Source organism: Heterodontus francisci, chromosome 8 (genome assembly GCF_036365525.1).
Source record: "Heterodontus francisci isolate sHetFra1 chromosome 8, sHetFra1.hap1, whole genome shotgun sequence".
Lineage (NCBI taxonomy): Eukaryota > Metazoa > Chordata > Chondrichthyes > Heterodontiformes > Heterodontidae > Heterodontus > Heterodontus francisci.
In genome coordinates, this window is record NC_090378.1 from 113,014,651 (window position 1) to 113,032,853 (window position 18,203).

General features: G+C 42.4%; 1 protein-coding gene across 3 annotated transcripts in view; it reads left to right on the forward strand.

Annotated features, from left to right (window-relative positions):
* The window catches only part of LOC137373079 (syntaxin-6-like), a 95,921-nt gene that overhangs the window by 47,421 nt on the left and 30,297 nt on the right, over nt 1–18,203 (forward strand). For 2 of the 3 annotated variants that reach the window (XM_068037928.1, XM_068037929.1), the window contains exon 7: nt 14,690–14,784. The exons of the other annotated variant lie outside the window; for it this stretch is intronic. In XM_068037928.1, coding sequence (XP_067894029.1) covers nt 14,690–14,784 — 95 coding nt within the window. The remainder of the gene's footprint in view (nt 1–14,689; nt 14,785–18,203) is intronic. 3 annotated transcript variants of the gene reach the window in all.

Here is an 18,203-nt window from a genome sequence, read left to right on the forward strand (position 1 = left end):
GTGTATTGGGGGAATGGATATGTTTGTGTGTGTGTGGGGGGAGGGGATATGTTTGTGTATGTGTATTGGGGGAATGGATATGTTTGTGTGTGTATATTGGGGGAATGGATATGTTTGTGTGTGTGTATTGGGGGAATGGATATGTTTGTGTGTGTGTGTGGGGAGGGGATATGTTTGTGTATGTGTATTGGGGGAATGGATATGTTTGTGTGTGTGTATTGGGGGAATGGATATGTTTGTGTGTGTGTATTGGGGGAATGGATATGTTTGTGTGTGTGTGGGGGGAGGGGATATGTTTGTGTGTGTGTATTGGGGGAATGGATATGTTTGTGTGTGTGTGGGGGGAGGGGATATGTTTGTGTTTGTGTGTATGTGGGGGGAACGGATGTGTCTGTGTGTTGGGGGAACGGATATGTCTGTGTATGTGTATTGGGGGAATGGACATTTTTGTGTGTATGTAGGGGGAGTGGATGTGTGTGTGTTGGGGGAAGGGATATGTTTGTGTGTGTGTGTGTACTGGGGGAACGGATATGTTTGTGTGTGTGGGGAGGGAATGGCATGTATTTATGTGCGTTTGTGGGCGTACATCTCAAGCCAGCTTGTAAGGATATTGGTTCGGGAGGGGGGGGAAGATACTGTCGTTTTGGTTCATTTTGTGACAACATAAACAATAGGCAGTATGTCCTGTTTGTTGAGTATTGGGGACTAGGAGCTAAATTAATTAATTGAAAATAAATTAAATATGTGGATTATTCCCTGAGCCATGTGCAAATTAACATAGGGATAAATAGATTGGCAAGGTGAACACCTGGCTGATGGAGTGTTTTGGAATAGGGTGGTCCATTCCTTGGGACATGAAGGAACTGTAATGTTGTGACTGGCTCCACCTAACCTGGGCTGGGACCCAGGTTCGTAGAGTGAAGGGTAAATAAGGCAGTCACAAGGACTTGAAACTCGTAAATGCAGGGGAGGACTCGAGTGGAAAAAGTGGTGTGCATAATAGTTTGTAAACAAATAACGGAAAAGAGTAGAGTAACAGTCAGAGATTGTACTTTAGACACCACCAGTAAAGGGAAAAATAAACGATGTAAAGTAACTAAATTGGGAGAGAGAAATAGGAAACATATGAGTAAAATATCAGAGCAGAAGGGCAAATTAGGGTATGTGCCCCAAATAAGCGTTCTTTGTACAAATTCACTGGTACAAAATCAAATAGAATGAATTGCAGGCGTACATACAAGTTGGAGGATATGACATTGTAACCATTATGGAGACATGGCTGCAAGTTGGTCAGGACTGGGAATTAAATATACCAGGTTATAAAGGCTCCAGGAAAGATTGGGAAAATGGTAGATGGGAGGATTAGCTGTAATGATTAAGGGTGAAATCACTTCAGTGATAAAAGTGTATCTGATGAGAGGTAAGCAGGCAGTGGAGATTTTATGGATGGAATTAATAAATAGAAAAGGCTTTAAGACTGTTGTATGTTACGAGTGCTTCCAATTTTTTGTTAAATCATGAAGTTTTGTTTTAAAACTGAAAAGGAATCCATGGATTTTTTTTTTTACAGGGATCCCTGAGAGATCTGGATTGTAAACAGTTACTGGAAGGCACCTATCTTCAAATAATTACCCAGCAGGGGTTGTTTTTTACTTGAGGAAAGATGTTTACAAAGAAGTGACAGGTCAAGATTTATAGGGGTCAGGAGGCTTGACTCTTGTGACATTGTTTTTGGTTTCGGTTTGCACAGTGTGTTGGGATATGGACAATGGTTTGAACAGACAGTTGGAGAAAACTTGCCAAGGGAGCAAAAGTCCAGCTCAGTCTGTTCTAGATCTTTGAAAAAGACTGCTAGTTTTCCATCTCTTGAGAAGCTGAGAAGCAAGTGTAAGAAACTGCCTGAATCCCGTTACTGCATTTTCCCTGGAAAGCCTGCCCAAACTGATCTTCAGTGTCACCTGACAAGAACTGTTCTAGGAAGATCCCAATGACTGTCATCTATACGTATTTGGGATGCCAAATCAAAAAAAGGACATCTGACATTTTTTCATATCTTCTCTTTTTTTCCTTCAAGAATTAACAAGTATTTTGGCCAACGTATTTTTTTGTTCTTTTTGTACTAGAGCTCTAAGGAGTAAATCTCTATTTTTTCAGTTAACTGGTGTGTGTGTGTGTGTGTGTGTGTGTGTGTGTGTGTGTGTGTGTGTGTGTGTGTGTGTGTGTGTGTGTGTGTGTGTGGGGCTAAGGTAAAAAGGGAACTTTTATATTTCGATTTGTGTTTATGTTTTGCTTCATTGCTGGTTCAGACTTGTTCTATAATAAACTGATAATTTTGCTTATGAAAGAAATCTGGTTGGTCTATTTTATTCTGGGATAAAAAGAGTGTATGATTGACCGTATCGGTAAGTGGGGAAAAAATATAAATATATGTTGTGACCTGTGGGGAAGTGGAACTAGAATAAACAGTGCACTCCTCCCGCCTCAGTCGTAACATATAATTGGGGGTTCGTCTGGCATAACCCAACGCCAACGACGTGCAATTATAAGTGGGGTAATAATTGAAAAGAGAAAAAGGAAAAAAAAGGTTGTGCACTAGATTAAAGTTTACTCTACTGGAATGTCTTTAACAATTGCTGCAACTTTTCTGGGGTGGGATGATGTATCCGAGTGATTTGAGAAACTTAATCGAGGTTAAACTAAAGGATTTGGCAGAACTGTTGGTGTTAGAGTTAAAACCAGAAGCTAAGAAAGCAGACATAATTGAAGTAATAGCACAACATTTGGAATTGGAAGAAGAAAGCAAATCAGAGGGTAGTGCAGTTGAATTCGCTAAAATTCAGGTACAGGTGGAAGCAGTTTGAGCAAGAACAGGAAATGAAAAAACTTAAGCTTGACAAAAAAGACATTCAAAAACTTACTCTTCAACAGGAAAAAGAAAGCGCAATAGAGTTTTAAAAAAAACCTTGAACTTGCAAGAGAATTGACAACGAAGAAGCTTGAATTTGAAAAAGAGGAAGGGAAAAAGAGCATTTCAAAGAGAAGGAAGGGTATACAAAGTTAAAAAGATGGAACTAAGACAAAGGGGGTGGTCTTGACTCCAGTGAAAGTTCTGGTGAAGAAAGATATGACACTAGCTCAGGGACCCACTGTTTAAATTTGTGCAAGCCTTCCCTAAATTTGAGGAAAGGGACATAGAGGCATTTTTTCTTTGTTTGAAAAGATAGCCAAACAGATGAAGTGGCCGAAAGAAAGCTGGACACTGTTTAAGCAGGTTGATTGGAAGAGCTGGTGAAGTTTATGCCATGCTTTCTGAGGACGATTCTGCAGATTAAGATGGCAAAAAAGGCCATTCTCGCTACATATGAGGTGGTCCCTGAAGCGTACAGGCAGAAATTTCAGAAACTCTGGATTGTTGGATATAGGCACTAAAGGTAGAGGCCACTTATGAGAATCTTGGGGATCTAATCCTGGAATAATTTAAAAGTTCACTCCCCCTATTCATAAGAACCCATGTAGAGAACCAAAAGGTTTCAATGACCAGACAGTTAGCTAAAGTTGCTGATGATTATGAGCTTGTTTATAAGCCTAAACCCTTTGTCCATCACCCCCTCAAACCCGAGAAGGATAGAAGGTGGGAGGGTGAAAGGAAGGCAAGTAGCCAGGGACAACTGGGAACGCCTGGGATTTCCTCTTCAGGCTAGAAACGAAGATGCTGAGGGTAGAAGTTAGCCCTCAATCCTGAGTGTCACCATTGTCACAAGGTGGGACACCTTTGTGCAGAATGCTGTAAGTTGCGGGGTAAACCCATGGAACTTATTGGGGTACACAAAGCCAATGCAGAGAAAAGGGCCTTGACCGAGAGTACAACAGATCAGGCTGTAACTCTGACTGTAGCTGTAAGGCTAAATACAAAAAACAGTGACTGTGGGGGTTGTGAATAACATACCTGAGAGTTATAGGGAATTCTTGTCAAAAGGTAAAGTAACTCCTTATCCCTCAAGTGAGGCAGGTAAACCTATAGTTATACTTAGGGATACAAGAGCCATCGAAACTCTTTTGCTGGGGAAAGGCATAACTTTTCCACCAGAGAGCGCACTGAATGGTAAGGTTTTAGTGCATGGTATTGGCGGGGAGTATATACCTGTACCTTTGTATCGGGTGCACCTAAGAGTGTGATCAAATGTCTGTAACGATAACTATAGAAGTTGCCCATAGTTTGCCAGTAGACGGAGTTGACCTACTCCTGTGGAATAATTTGGCTGCAGTGAAGGTAGTAGCTTCTCCAGTAGTCACGGAAAAAACAAGTGAAGTTAAAGAGACAGCAGTTGCAGGAAAAGTTTCCAGGAATTTTTCCTTCATGGGTTAAACAAGTTCCATTGTCGGAGGTAAAATTGACACCACAGACAGTTGAATATCTGAAATTTGCTTTGGATAATCCGAAGGCAGTGTTTAATAAGACTTCTCTGATTAAGGCTCAGCAAGCTGATCCAGAGTAAATAAAGTGGCACAATCAGCTCTAACTGAAGCTGAGGCAAAAGGAGTTCCAGAAGGCTACTATATTAAAGATGGGATTTTGATGAGGAAATGGAGACCTCCTCACAGACCTGCAGACGAAGAATGGACGGTAGTTCATCAGATAGCGGTACTGCCAAACTATCGTCGGGAACTATTAAGGATAGCCCATGCAATTTTTATAACGGGACATATGGGGATCTGGAAAACCCAATCAAGTATAAGTCAACATTTTTACTGGCCAGGTCTCCAAGGAAGTGGTGCAGTTTTGTAAAATGTGCCATTCATGCCAGATTGTGGGAAAATCGTAACCTGACATAAAACTGGCACCTCTAATTCCTGTACCAGTTTTTGGGGAACCATTTAGTAGGGTGTTGATAGACTGTGTAGGACCCTTACCGAAAACAAAAGCGGGACACCAATATGTACTCACTATCATGGATATAGCTACTCGGTTTCCAGAGGCCATTCCTTTGAGAACAATTTCTGCTAAGGTAGTGGTAGAGAGGTTAACCCAGTTCTTCACTAGATATGGATTACCGATTGAGATTCAGTCGGATCAAGGTTCCAATTTTATGTCTAAAGTTTTTCAGGAAGTTGTGGATAATTTGGGTATAACAGTTAAAGTCTTCAGCATACCACCCACAGACACTAGGAGTTTTAGAAAGATCCCATCAGACCCTCAAAACAATGATCAGAGCATGCTGTCATGAATATCCTCATGATTGGGGTAAGGGGTTGGAATTTCTTTTCTTTGCCACTAGGGATTCACTTAATGAATCTACCAGTTTTATTCCTTTTGAATTAGTTTATGGACATGTGATGAGGTCCTTTAAAACTAGTTAAAGAAAAGTTTTTACAACAGCGGGATGAATTCTCTTTGGTAGAATATGTATCCATATTCCAGGAACGGCTCGCGAGAGCTTGCAAAGTGGCTCAGTAACAACTTAGAGCTACCCTAACAGCTATAAAGAAATGGCCAGACAAGCATGCCAAGACCCGAACATTTCAACCAGGGTATGAGGTGTTCGTATTACTGCCTTTACAGGGTGAACCACTGAAAGCACGGTTCAGTGGCCCATAGAAAGTGGTCAAGTAAATTATTTGATACCCCAGATCGCCAGAAAAAGAATCGGCTGTGTCCCATCAATATTTTGAAACAATACTATCGCCGGGAGGAGGATAAGCAAGCACAGGCATGTCAGGTAGTAAGGACGGGGAAAGATGAAAGGGATAGTGAGGATGAGGCAGAAGGAGACCTAGATAATTCACAAATTGAACCTCCTATGATCCGGTTAGCTAATACTGAACTGTTAGGGAGATTGGACACTATGCTTTCATATTTATATGCAGAACAACGAGATGACCTAACAAGGCTATTCACAGCATTTAAGAGAGTCTATAGGGATACGCCAGGATGTACAACCTTAGCCACACATGATGTGAATGTAGGGGAATCCTTTCCTATAAAACAGCATCCTTATCACTCAAGGCCAGAGAAACAGGTCCAGGTAAAAGCAGAAATCCAACACATGCTGGAAAACAACTGAAACTCAGTTAAAAGTGACGTTTCATTCCTCCAAGTGTGGAGGTTTTACGATTGCTTCCATTTTTTTGTTAAATCCTGAAGGTTTGTGTTTTAAAACTAAAAAGGAATCCATGGATTTTTTTTTACAAGGATCACTGAGAGGCCTGGATTATAAACAGTTACTTGAAGGCACCTGTCTTCAAATAATTACTTAGCATGGGTTGTTTTTGACTTGAGGAAAGATGTTTACAAAGAAGTGACAGGTCACGATTTATAGGGGTCAGGAGGCTCGACTCTTGTGACATTATTTTTGGTTTCGCTTTGGACAATGGTTTGAAAAGACAGTTGGAGAAAACTTGCCAAGGGAGCAAAGCCCAGCTCCGTCTGTTCCAGCTCTTTCAAAAAGCCTGCCAGTTTTCCATCTCTTGAGAAGCTGAGAAGCAAGTGTAAGACCGAAACCACTGTTCCTGTATTTTCCATGGAAAGTCTGCCCAAACTGATCTTCATCGCCTGACAAGAACTGTTCTAGGATGATTCCCGTGACAGCCATTTGTACGTATTTGGGTCGCCAAACCGAAAAAAGGACATCTGACATTTTTTCATAATTTTTTTTCGAGAATTAGCAAGTATATTGGTCAATGTTTTTTTTGGACTAGAGCTCTAAAGAGTAAATCTCTATTTTTTCAATTAACTGGTGTGTGTATGTGTGTGAGAGGGGCTAAGGTAAAAAGGGAACTTTTATATTTTATTCTGGGATAAAAATAGAGTCTATGATTGACCATATCGGTTAGTGGGAAACAATTTGAATATATGTTGTGACCTGTGGAGAAGTAGAACTAGAATAAACAGTGCACTTCTCCCCACTAGGTTGTAACAAGTGGGAGGCCCTGGTAGTTGCTGTGAAGTGGTAGATTGCATAAATGCTGAGAAAGGCAGAGTGGTATTAATGGGGGATTTTAACTTTCCTATAGTTGTGATGAACAGACTAGCACATGTCAGAAAGCTGGTGAATTTCTTGAGTGTGTCTGGGTTAGTTTTATGCAACAATGCACCTAATATCAACTCTGCCTAAGTGAATGGGTTTTGTGTGAGTTAAAATCAGGCCCAATAGGTCCTAGAACCAACAAGGGTGCAGGCCATGTTAGATTTAGTAGTAAGCCAGATTTAGTTAACAGCCTAATGGTGCATGAACATTTATCTACTGGCGATTGAGTTCAATGTAGTGATTGAAAGTGAGAAACGTGAAACAGCTGCTAAGATTCTAGATTTAGGTAAGGCTGACTTCAATGTGATAGACTGTCCAAAGTAAATTGGGCAAATCACTTCATGAGTAAAATAGCAGAAGATCAGTGGAAGGTGTTCAAAAAAGAATTTAATATGGTACAGAACCAGTTTATACCCCCAAAAGGGCAAGAGTTCCAATTGCAAAAAAAAGACAACCATAGACGGCAGACAAGGAAAGGGGCAACATTAAACTAAAAGAAAAAGCATGCAAAAAATAGCACAGATCCTGGTGAATGGGAAAGATACAAGGAGCAGCAAAGGGTGACAAAGCAGCTAGTAAGAGTTACAAAAAGTGAGTATGAAAAGAAATTTGCAAGGGATATGAAAATGATACAACTTTTAAAACTACATTAGGAAAAAAGAGGGTGGTCAGAAGCAATGTGAGCCCCTTGAAAACTGATAATGGTGATGTCAGTGATAATAAGGAAGTGGCGGACATACTGAATAATTACTTTGCATCAGTATTTACAGTAGAGGAAGAGGTCAGCATGCCAGATATCCCAAGGGAACTATTATTGAATCAGGGACTCACCAAAATTACCGCAAGCAAAATAACAAAAATGGAGAAATGAATGAGACTGAAGAGTGACAAATCTATGGGACCAGATAGTTTCTTTCCCAGGGTTTTAAAAGAAGTAGCTGAGAACATTACAGATGCCCTAACTATAATTTTCCAAAGTTCTCTCGATATAGGAACTGTTCCTTTAGATTGGGAAAATGTACATTTCCCCTATTTTAAGTAAGACAACAGAAGGAAATCAGGGAATTATAGACATTTAGTCTGACATCTGTTGTTGAGAAACTCCATAATTAACGATAGAGTGACTGAACACCTTGAAAATTTTCAGCTAATCAGAGAGAGCCAGCATGGATTTGTAAAGGGTAGGTCATGCCTGTTGAATTGGATTGAATTTTTGAAGAGGTGATTAAAGTAGTGGACAGGGGAATGTCTACGATTGTTATTTATATGGACTTGCAGAAGGCATTTGATAAAGTCCCTCATAAGCAACTGTTAACATTGAAGCTCATGGAATTGAAGGCAAATTATTGACCTGGTGAGGAAACTGGCTGAGTGAAAGAGATGGAGTAGGAATAATGGGCAGTTACTCTAATTGGCAGGATGTGACTAATTGTGTCCCGCAAGGATCTGTGTTGTGGCCTCAACTTTTCATTGTATTTATTAACACAAATTTGCTGACAAATCAAAGAGAGACGGCATTGTAAACAGTGTAGATGGAAACATAAAATTACAAAGAGGTATTGATAGACTGAATGGGCAAAACTATAGCAAATAGATTTCAATGTAGGTAAATTTGAGGTCTTCCACATTGGACCTAAAAAGAATAGAACAGAGTACTTTCTAAATGGTGAAAAGCTAGAAACAGTGAAGGTCCAAGTACATTGGTCATTAAGATATCATGGACAGGTACTGAAAATAATTGGAAAGGCTAATGGACTGAATATTGAACAGCAGCAAGTGCAAACATGAAAAAAAAAACAGTGGGTAAGCAAACTGGACAAACTAAGATGAAATGAAATAAATGCAAAAAAAAAAGGTTGTAAAAAATGTAAAAAAGAAAAAACAACTAAAAATGAAAGTAAAATGGGGGCTGTCATGCTCTGAAATGATTGAACTCAATGTTCAGTCCGGCAGGCTATACTGTGCCTAATCGGTAGATGAGATGCTGTTCCTTGAGCTTGCGTTGATATGTTCACTGGAACACTGCAGCAATCCCAGGACAGAGATGTGAGCATGAGAGCAGGGGGGAGTGTTGAAATGGCAAGCAACCGGAAACTCAGGGTCCTGCTTACGGACTGAGGGGAGATGTTCCGCAAAGCGGTCACCCAGTCTGTGCTTGGTCTCCCCAGTGTAGAGGAGACCGCATTGTGAGCAGTGAATACAGTATACTACGTTGAAAGAAGTACAAGTAAATCGCTGCTTCACCTGAAAGGAGTGTTTGGGGCCTGGGATAGTGAGGAAAGAGGAGGTAAATGGGGAGGTATTACATCTCCTGCGATTGCAGGGGAAGGTGCCATGGGACGGGGACGAGGTGATGGGGGTAATGGAGGAGTGGACCAGGGTGTTGCAGAGTGAACGATCCCTTCGGTATGCTGATAGGGGAAAGGAGGGGAAGATGCGTTTGGTAGTGGCATCACGCTGGAGGTGGAGGAAATGGCGGAGGATGATCCTTTGGATGTGGAGGCTGATGCGGTGGAAACTGAGGACAAGGGGAACCCTGTAACGGCTCTGGGAGGGAGGGGAAGGGTTGAGGGCAGAGGTACAGGAAATGGGCCGGACACGTTTGAGGGCCCTGTCAACAACAGTGGGGGGGGAATCCTTGGTTGAGGAAAAAGGAGGCCATACCAGAAGCACCGTCATGGAAGGTAGCATCATCAGAGCAGATGCGTTGAAGACGGAGAAACTGGGAGAATGGAATGGAGTCCTTACAGGAAGTAGGGTGTGAAGAAGTGTAGTCGAGGTAGCTGTGGGAGTCGGTGGGCTTATAATGGATATTAGTAGACAACCTATCCCCAGAGATGGAGACAGAGAAGTTGAGGAAGGGAAGGGAAGTGTCAGAGATGGACCATGTAAAGGTGGGAGAAGGGTGGAAATTGGAAGCAAAGTTGATAAGTTTTCCAGTTCGGGGCGGGAGCAGGAAATGGCACCGATACAGTCATCAATGTACCGGAAAAAGAGCTGGGGGAGGTGGCCTGAGTAGGACTGGAACAAAGAATGCTCGACATATCCCGCAAAAAGACAGGCATAACTAGGACCCATGCGTGTACCCATAGCGACACCTTTTACTTGAAGGAAGTGCGTGGAGTTGAAGGAGAAGTTGTTCAATGTGAGAACAAGTTCCACCAGGCAGAGGAGGGTGGTGGTGGATGGGGACTGGTTGGGCCTCTGTTCCAGAAAGAAGCGGAGAGCCCTCAAACCATCCTGGTGGGGGATGGAGGTGTAGAACGATTGGACGTCCATAGTAAAGAGGAGGTGGTTGGGACCAGGAAACTGGAAATTGTCAAAATGACGTAGGGCGTCAGAAGAGTCACGGATGTAGGTGGGAAGAAACTGGACCAGCGGAGAAAAGATGGAGTCAAGATAGGAAGAAATAAGTTCAGTGAGGCAGGAGCAGGCTGACACAATGGGTCTGCCGGGACAGTCCCGTTTGTGGATTTTGGGAAGGAGGTAGAAGCGGGCTGTCTGGGGTTGCGGGACTATGAGGTTGGAAGCTGTAAGGGGAAGATCTCCAGAGGAGATGAGGTCAGTGACAGTCCTTTGGACGGTGGCTTGATGTTCAGTGGTGGGGTCATGGTCCAGAGGGAGGTAGGAAGAAGTGTCTGTGAGTTGGCGTTGAGCTTCTGCAAGGTAGAGGTCGGTATGCCATATAACAACAGCACCACCCTTGTATGCAGGTTTGATGACCATGTCGGGGTTAGACCTGAGAGAAGTTCAGAGGGGGACAGGTTAGAGTGAGTGAGGGGGGCAGAGAAATTGAGATGACCAATGTCTCGCCGACAGTTTTCAATGAAGAGATCAAGAGCGGGTAAGTGGCCAGGGGTAGGGGTCCAGGTAGAGGGAGAATGCTGGAGGCTGGTGAATGGGTCTGCTGGTCGGTAAGAGGACTCCTGGTCAAAGAAGTGAGCCTGGAGGCAGAGGCGACGGAAGAAGAGCTCGACGTCATGCCGAGCGCGAAAGTTATTGAGGTGGGGACGTTGGGGGATAAAACTGCGACCTTTGCTGAGTACAGAACATTCAGCATCAGAGAGGGGGAGGTCAGAGGGTATAGTGAATACACGGCAAGGGGTCAGATCAGAAGGGGTGGGGTCAGAGGGAAGTGAAGCGTAAGTAGTATCTGGAGGAGCATTCGTCCCCATCAGCTGCTGGAGCTTGCGTTCCTTGACACCTGAAAGGAAGAAAAAACGTTTTTTGTTAATGAGAGAGAGAATGGAAGTACTCACTTCAATTAACATGATTAATCTGGGCAATCATGATAATCAACATTCTTTGTCTGTGTAAGAGCCAGAACTCCACACCCCACCGAGTGTCTCTGCGAAGTTTTGAAATCAGCAACCCTCCCAGAAGATGCTGTCTCAAACAAAGCGATGGTCACCTGACTTAGCTGCTGGCCAGACTGGGGACTGTTTGAATTGTGCCTCACAGAAAGGTAACAGACTGCAAGTTGAGAACCAAAGAGGAAGGTCTCCCTCTCGAGAAAAGTCCCAGGGACCCACGGTAGCAGCTTAAGCCTCAAGACAGAGCACCTCTTCAGCCTTCTGGTACCAGAGAAGCAAGCTTGAAATTGTGCACTGGGCTCCAGTGAGAACTGCAAGACCTCAACTTCAACCAAGGACTTTACATCAAAGATAAAAGACATTCCTTATTCCTTATGTTGCCAACTCTACTTCAACTGTCAACCACCCCCCCCCCCCCCCCCCCCACCCCCAATTCTTTCTCCCCCTGTATCTATTTGTTTATGTGCTTCTCTCATATGCATGCTAGCGTGCTTGTGTTATGTATTTTAGTCGTTTTAGTCAAGTTAGATTGAAAAGGCAAATAAACTTCTTGTTTAAACCTAAGAAAACCTGTCTGGTTCATTTGCAATTACAATTAGAGAGCATTGAGCAAAGACTCAGTGAGGTGGTAAGCTAAAAATCACTTTGTTTTAAAAGATAAACAGATAAACTCTGTTACGGCCAAACCAGGAAAGGGGCAAGAGGGGAGCCTGAGACCTCTTCCTCACCTGGTTGTAACAATTTATATCTAGAGGACTGGGATACAAGTGGGTAGAAGTTACGCTTCAGCTATACAAAGTTCTCGTTAGACCACACTTGGGAGTACTGTGAGCAGTTCTGGGCACTGCACCTTAGGAAGGATATATTGGTCTTGGAGGGAGTACAGCATAGATTTGTTAGGGTGCTTCCTGGACTCCAAAAAGCTACGAGTTGGAATTAAACTAGGATTGTATTTCCTGAAATTTAGAAGGTTAAGGAGTGGTTTGATCAAAGAATTCAAGATACGAAGGGGAGCAGGGAGGGTAGTCAGGGAGAAACTATTTCCGCTGGTTGGGGTGTCTAGGACTAGGGGTCATAGTTTAGAAATGAGAGCCAGAACTTTCAGGAGTGAAATTAGGAAACACTTCTGCATGCAAAGGTAGGTAGAAGTTTGGAACTCTTCCACAAATGGAAATTGATACTAGAATCAATTGTTAATTTTAAAACTGAGATTGATAGTTTTTTTTGTTAACCAAAGGTATTAAAGGATATGGGGCAGGAGTTAGGTGCAAATGAGGCATGATCTCATTGAATGACAGAGCAGGCTCGAGGGTTAAATGGCCTCCTCCTGTTCTTGTGTATATGTGGGGGTGAGGGTGGGTGTGGGGTGTGTTTGTGTGTGTGAAGAGGGTATTTGTGTGTATATTTGGAGGGCAGTGTTGTGTGTGGAGAGTATGTATGTTTGTTTGAGGGGAGGGAATATGAGTGTATATTTCAGAACATAAGAAATAGGAGCAGGAATAGGCAATTCAGCCCCTCGAGCCTGCTCTGCCATTCAGTAAGATCATGGCTGATCTGATTGTGGCCTCAACTCCACTTTCCTGCCTGCCGCCCATAACCCTTGTCAATCAAAAATCTGTTTAACTCGGCCTTGAATATATTCAGTGACTCAGCCTCCACTGTTCACTGGGGAGGAATATTCCAAAAACTAATGACCCTCTGAGAGAAGAAATTCCTCTTCATCTCCATCTTAAATGGGAGACCCCATTATTTGAAACTGTGCCCCCCTAGTTCTAGATTCCCACACAAAGGGAAACATCCCCTCACCATCTACCCTGTCAAGCCCCCTCAGAATCTTACACATTTCAATTAGATCAGCTCTCAATCTTCCAAACTCCAATCAGTATAGGCCCAACCTGCTCAGCCTTTCCTCATAAGACAAACCCCTCATGCCAGTAATCAGCTTGGTGCACCTTCTGTGAACTGCTTCCAGTGCAAGTACGCCCCTCCTTAAATAAGGTGACCAAAACTGTATGCAGTACTCTAGGTGCAGTTTCACCAATGCCCTGTAATGTTGTAGCAAGACTTCCTGACTTTTATACTCCAACCCCTTTGCAATAAAGGCCAACATCCCATTTGCCGTCCTAATTACTTGCTGTATCTGCACGCAGACGTTTTGTAATTCATGTACAAGGATACCAGATCCTTCTATACCGCAGCATTCTGTAGTCTCTCCATTTAAATGATATTCTGCTTTTCTGTTCTTCCTACCAAAGTGGACAACCTCGCATTTCCCCACATTATACTCCATCTGCTAATTTTTTGTCCACTCACTTAACCTATCTATATCCCTTTGCAGACTCTTTGTATCCTTATCACAATTTGCTTTCCTACCTATCTTTGTATTGTAGGCAAATTTGGCTGCAATACACTCTGCCTCTTCATCCAAGACATTAGTAAAGATCGTAAATAGTTGAGGCCCCAGCACTGATCCCTGTGGCAATCGACTAGTTACAGTTTGATATCCTGAAAATGCCACATTTATCCTAACTCTCTTGTTTCCTGTTAGTTAACCAGTCCTGTATCCATGCTAATATATCACCCCCAACACCATGACCTCTTACCTTGTGTAGTAACCTTTTATGTGGCACCTTACCAAATGCCTTTTGGAAATCTAAATACACTACATCTACTGGTTCCCCTTTACCCCTGCTTGTTACATCCTCAAAGAACGCTAATAAATTTTTCCAACAAGGTTTCCCTTTCACAAAACCATGTTGGCTCTGCCTGATTGTATTGTGATTTTCTAGCTGTCCTGCTACTACCTCTTAAATAAAGGATTCTAGCATTTTCCCAACAACAGACGTTAAGGTAACTGGCCTATAGTTTCCTGCTTTCTGTCTCCCACCTTTCTTGAACAGAGGTGTTACATTTGCAGTTTTCCAATCCACTGGGACCTTTCCAGAATGTAGGGAACTTTGGAAGATTGCAACCAGTGCATCCACTATCTCTGCAGCCACTTCCTCAGATGCAGGCCATCAGATCCAGGGGACTTGTCAGCCTTCAGTCCCATTAGTACTCCCATCACTTTTTCCCTAGTGATTTGGAGGGCAGTGTGTGTTTGTTTGAGGGGGAAGAGAGTGTGTGTTTTTTTTCTTATAGAGGGGAGGGTGTCTCAATTGCTTTGTTGCTAAAGTAGCCTTGGCTGAAGTATTATGATAAGGTTCCTGATCTGAGCAAGATGAGGAAAATTAAACATAAAGTGGAGTTGAGAACAAGATCTATATAAATAATGCAGACATGTAAAGGCTGAAATCGGAGCCTGCCACTCAGTTTTATGTTTTAGCCTGTGTATTTTGTGTTCTCCCACAGTATGCTTGACGAGTTCTCCTATGAGTTGGATAGTACCCAGTCACGGTTGGATAACATAATGAAGAAGTTGGCCAAGGTGTCCCACATGACTAGTGGTGAGTTGGAGGGTTTTGAACCTTCATTAAAGGCTGATTTCTGTGTGTGCATGCATTTATTTAATTTACGTACTGATCCCAGGACTTAAGGAAATGCTGTAGGAAAATTCCATCTTGAAGATGGTGGTGGGGGGAGAGAAAGGTGACCCGGTGAATTGGGAGTGTGGATGAGATCTGGGGGAGGTGGGGGTGGGAGGAGTGGCCAAGGATAAAACAAGGCTCAAGAGTGGACCTGCGGGAGAACGAGATGAGACCCAGAATAAAACAAGACCCAAGAGCAGACCTATAGGAGATTGAGAGGAGCACAGAATTGGGCGCCAGAGCTTCAAAATCAACAAAGAAAAATCAAGAAGTGACATCACAGGGTAGCAGGTAGCTGAATGTATGGTGAGTATTGCAGTCTTATTTTTGCTTTTTAAGCTAGGGAGGTGGCTCGGAATCTGTAACTTACTATTTCTTATTAAATTAATAAACCATAGAAACTAATTAGAAAAGGCAGTGTAGAAAATGAGTTTGTAGAATGCTTTTGCAACAGTTTCCTGGAACAATAAGTTGTGGAACCAACTAGGCATAAAGTTATTTTAGATCTAGCATTGTGTAATGAGGCAAGGTTGATTCGTAATCTCGTAGTAAAAGATCCTCTGGTGGGAAGAGTGAACACAATGCAATTGAATTAATTAAATTCCATATTAAGCTTGAGAGCGACATACTCAAGTCCAAAGCTAGAGACTTAATCTTAAACAAAGTTAATTACATAGGTAGGAGGGGAGAGCTGGCTAAGTGAGATTGGGTAAATAGATTAAAATGTGTGGTGATAAATAAAAAATGAGAAACATTTTAAGAAATGATTCAAAATGTTCAACAAAAATATGTTAAATTAAAAAACAAAAACTCAGCAAGAAAGAGCCATCTGTGGCTTACTAGGGAAGTTACAGATAGTATTAGATTAAAAAGGGAGTCTTGGAATGTGGCAAAGAACAGTCGTAAGCCAGAGGATTGGGAGAGTTTTAGAAATCAGCAGAGGGTGACCAAAAAGCTGATTAAAAGATCAAAAATAGAACTAGAGTAAACTAGCCAGATGGTGAGAGCTTTTCCAAGTATATAAAAGTGAGGACAATAGCAAAAGTAAAAGTAAACTTTGGCCCCTTAGAGACAGGAGAAAGTATCATGGGGAATGAGGAAATGTACAGACGTTGAACAAATTTTTTTTGTCTGTCTTCACAGTCGAGGACATATATTACATACTAGAAATAGAGGATAACCAATGGGCTAATAAGAGTGAGGATCTTAAAGTAATTAATATCAGCAGCGAAAAATTGTTGGAGAAACTTAAGGGATTAAATCCAACAAATCCCCAGGACCTGATGGTCTAAGAGAGGTAGCTACAGAGGTAGTGGAAGCACTGGTTATGATCTTCCAAAATTCCACAGATTCTAAAATGGTCCTAGCAGTTTGGAAGTTAGCAAATGTAACACTGCTATTCAAGAAAGGAGGGAGAGAGAAAACCGGGAAATGCAGGCCAATGAGCCTGCCATCACAGTCGTCATGAAAATTCTGAAATCTATTATTAAGGAAGTCTTAATGCGCTTAGAACATCATAGTATGATCAGACAGAGTCATAATGGTTTTATGAAAGGAAAATCATATTTGACAATTTTCTTAGCGTCCCGTGAGGATGTAACCAGTAGGGTGGATAAAGGGAAGCTAGTAGATGTAGTATACTTGGATTTCCAAAAGGCATTCGATAAAATGCCACACAAAAGTTTAATATGCAAGATAAGGCTCATGGAGTTTGGGGTAATGTATTAGCATGGATGGAGGATTGATTACGGACAGGAAGCAGAGAGTAGGGATAAATGGGGCCTTTTCAGGTTGGCTGGCTATAACTGGTGGAGTCCCGCAAGGATAGGTGCTGGGGCCTCAGCTGTTTACAATGTATATTATAAATTAGATGCAGAGACTGAGAGTGATGTACCCAAGTTTTCTGACAATATAAAACTAGTTGGGTATGTAAGCTGTGAAGAGGATGCAGAGATATAGCAGGTTAAGGGTGTGGGCAGCGAGATGGCAGAGGTTATTCACAAAGAATAGAAAAGCAGAATCTTTTTTAAATGGCGTAAAACTTGTAAATGTTGATGTTCAGGGAGATTTGGGCATACTCGTACAAGAAACACAAAGTTATCATGTAAGTACAGCATGCAATTAGGAAGCAAATGGCATGTTGGCCTTTATTGCAGAGGGATTGGAATACAAGAATAAGGAAATTTTGCTGCATTTGTTTTGAGCATTGATGAGACCACACTGTGTACAGTTTTAGTCTCCATATCTAAGGAAGGATTTACTTGCATTGGAGGCAGTACAGTGAAGGTTCACTAGATTGGTTCCTGGGATGACAGGGTTGTCCTATGATGAGAGGTTGAGTAATTTGGGCCTATACTCTCTTGGAGTTTAGAAGAATGAGAGGTGATCTCCTTGAAACATATAAGACTCTGAAGGAGCCTGACAGGGTAGACACTGAGTGTTCTTTCTCCCTGTGTGGACGAGAGCAGGGACTGTAGGGAGGATGAGCAAACTGACTGTAGCATCGTGGTACAGGGAGCCATTTAAGTGGGAGGAGAAAAGAAATGAAGTCGTAATCGGGGATAGTATAGTTAGGGGCATAGACACTGTTCTCTGTGGACAGGATCGAGAGACCCGAAGGCTGTGTTGCCTACCTGGTGCCAGGGTTCAGGATATCTCATCTGGGCTGCAGAGGAACTTGGAGTGGGAGGGGAAAGATTCAGTTGTCATAGTCCACGTAGGTACCAGCGATTATAGGTAGAACGAGGATAGAGGTTCTGCTGAGGGAATATGAGCAGTTAGTGGCTAAATTAAAAAGCAGAACCAAAAAGATGGTAATCTCTGGATTACTACCTGAGCCACGAGCTAATTGGCACAGCGTCAATAAGATTAAAGAGGTAAATGCGTGGCTCAAAGATTGGTATGGGAGGAATGGGTTCGAATTCATGGGACATTGGCACCAGTACTAGGGAAGGAGGGAGGTGTTCCGATGGGACGGGCTCCACCTGAATCATGCTGGGACCAGAGTCCTGGCGCATCGCATAACTAGGGCTGTAGATAGGGCTTTAAACTAAATAGTGGGGGGGAGGGTTCAGTTGCATGGAAAATTAGGAAGTTAAAGGAGAAGGTAGGAGTGCAGGTTAGTGATGAGGCTGATTGTTACCAGAAAATAAAAGGTAGGGACAGAACGTGTGAACGTCATATTGCACCAAGGAATCGTACAAGAGTAGGGAAATTTGATAATAGAACAAACTTAAAGGCTTTGTATCTGAATGCAGAAAGCATTCGGAATAAAATTAATGAGTAAACAACGCGAATAGAAATGAATGGATATGATTTAGTGGCGATTACTGAGACGT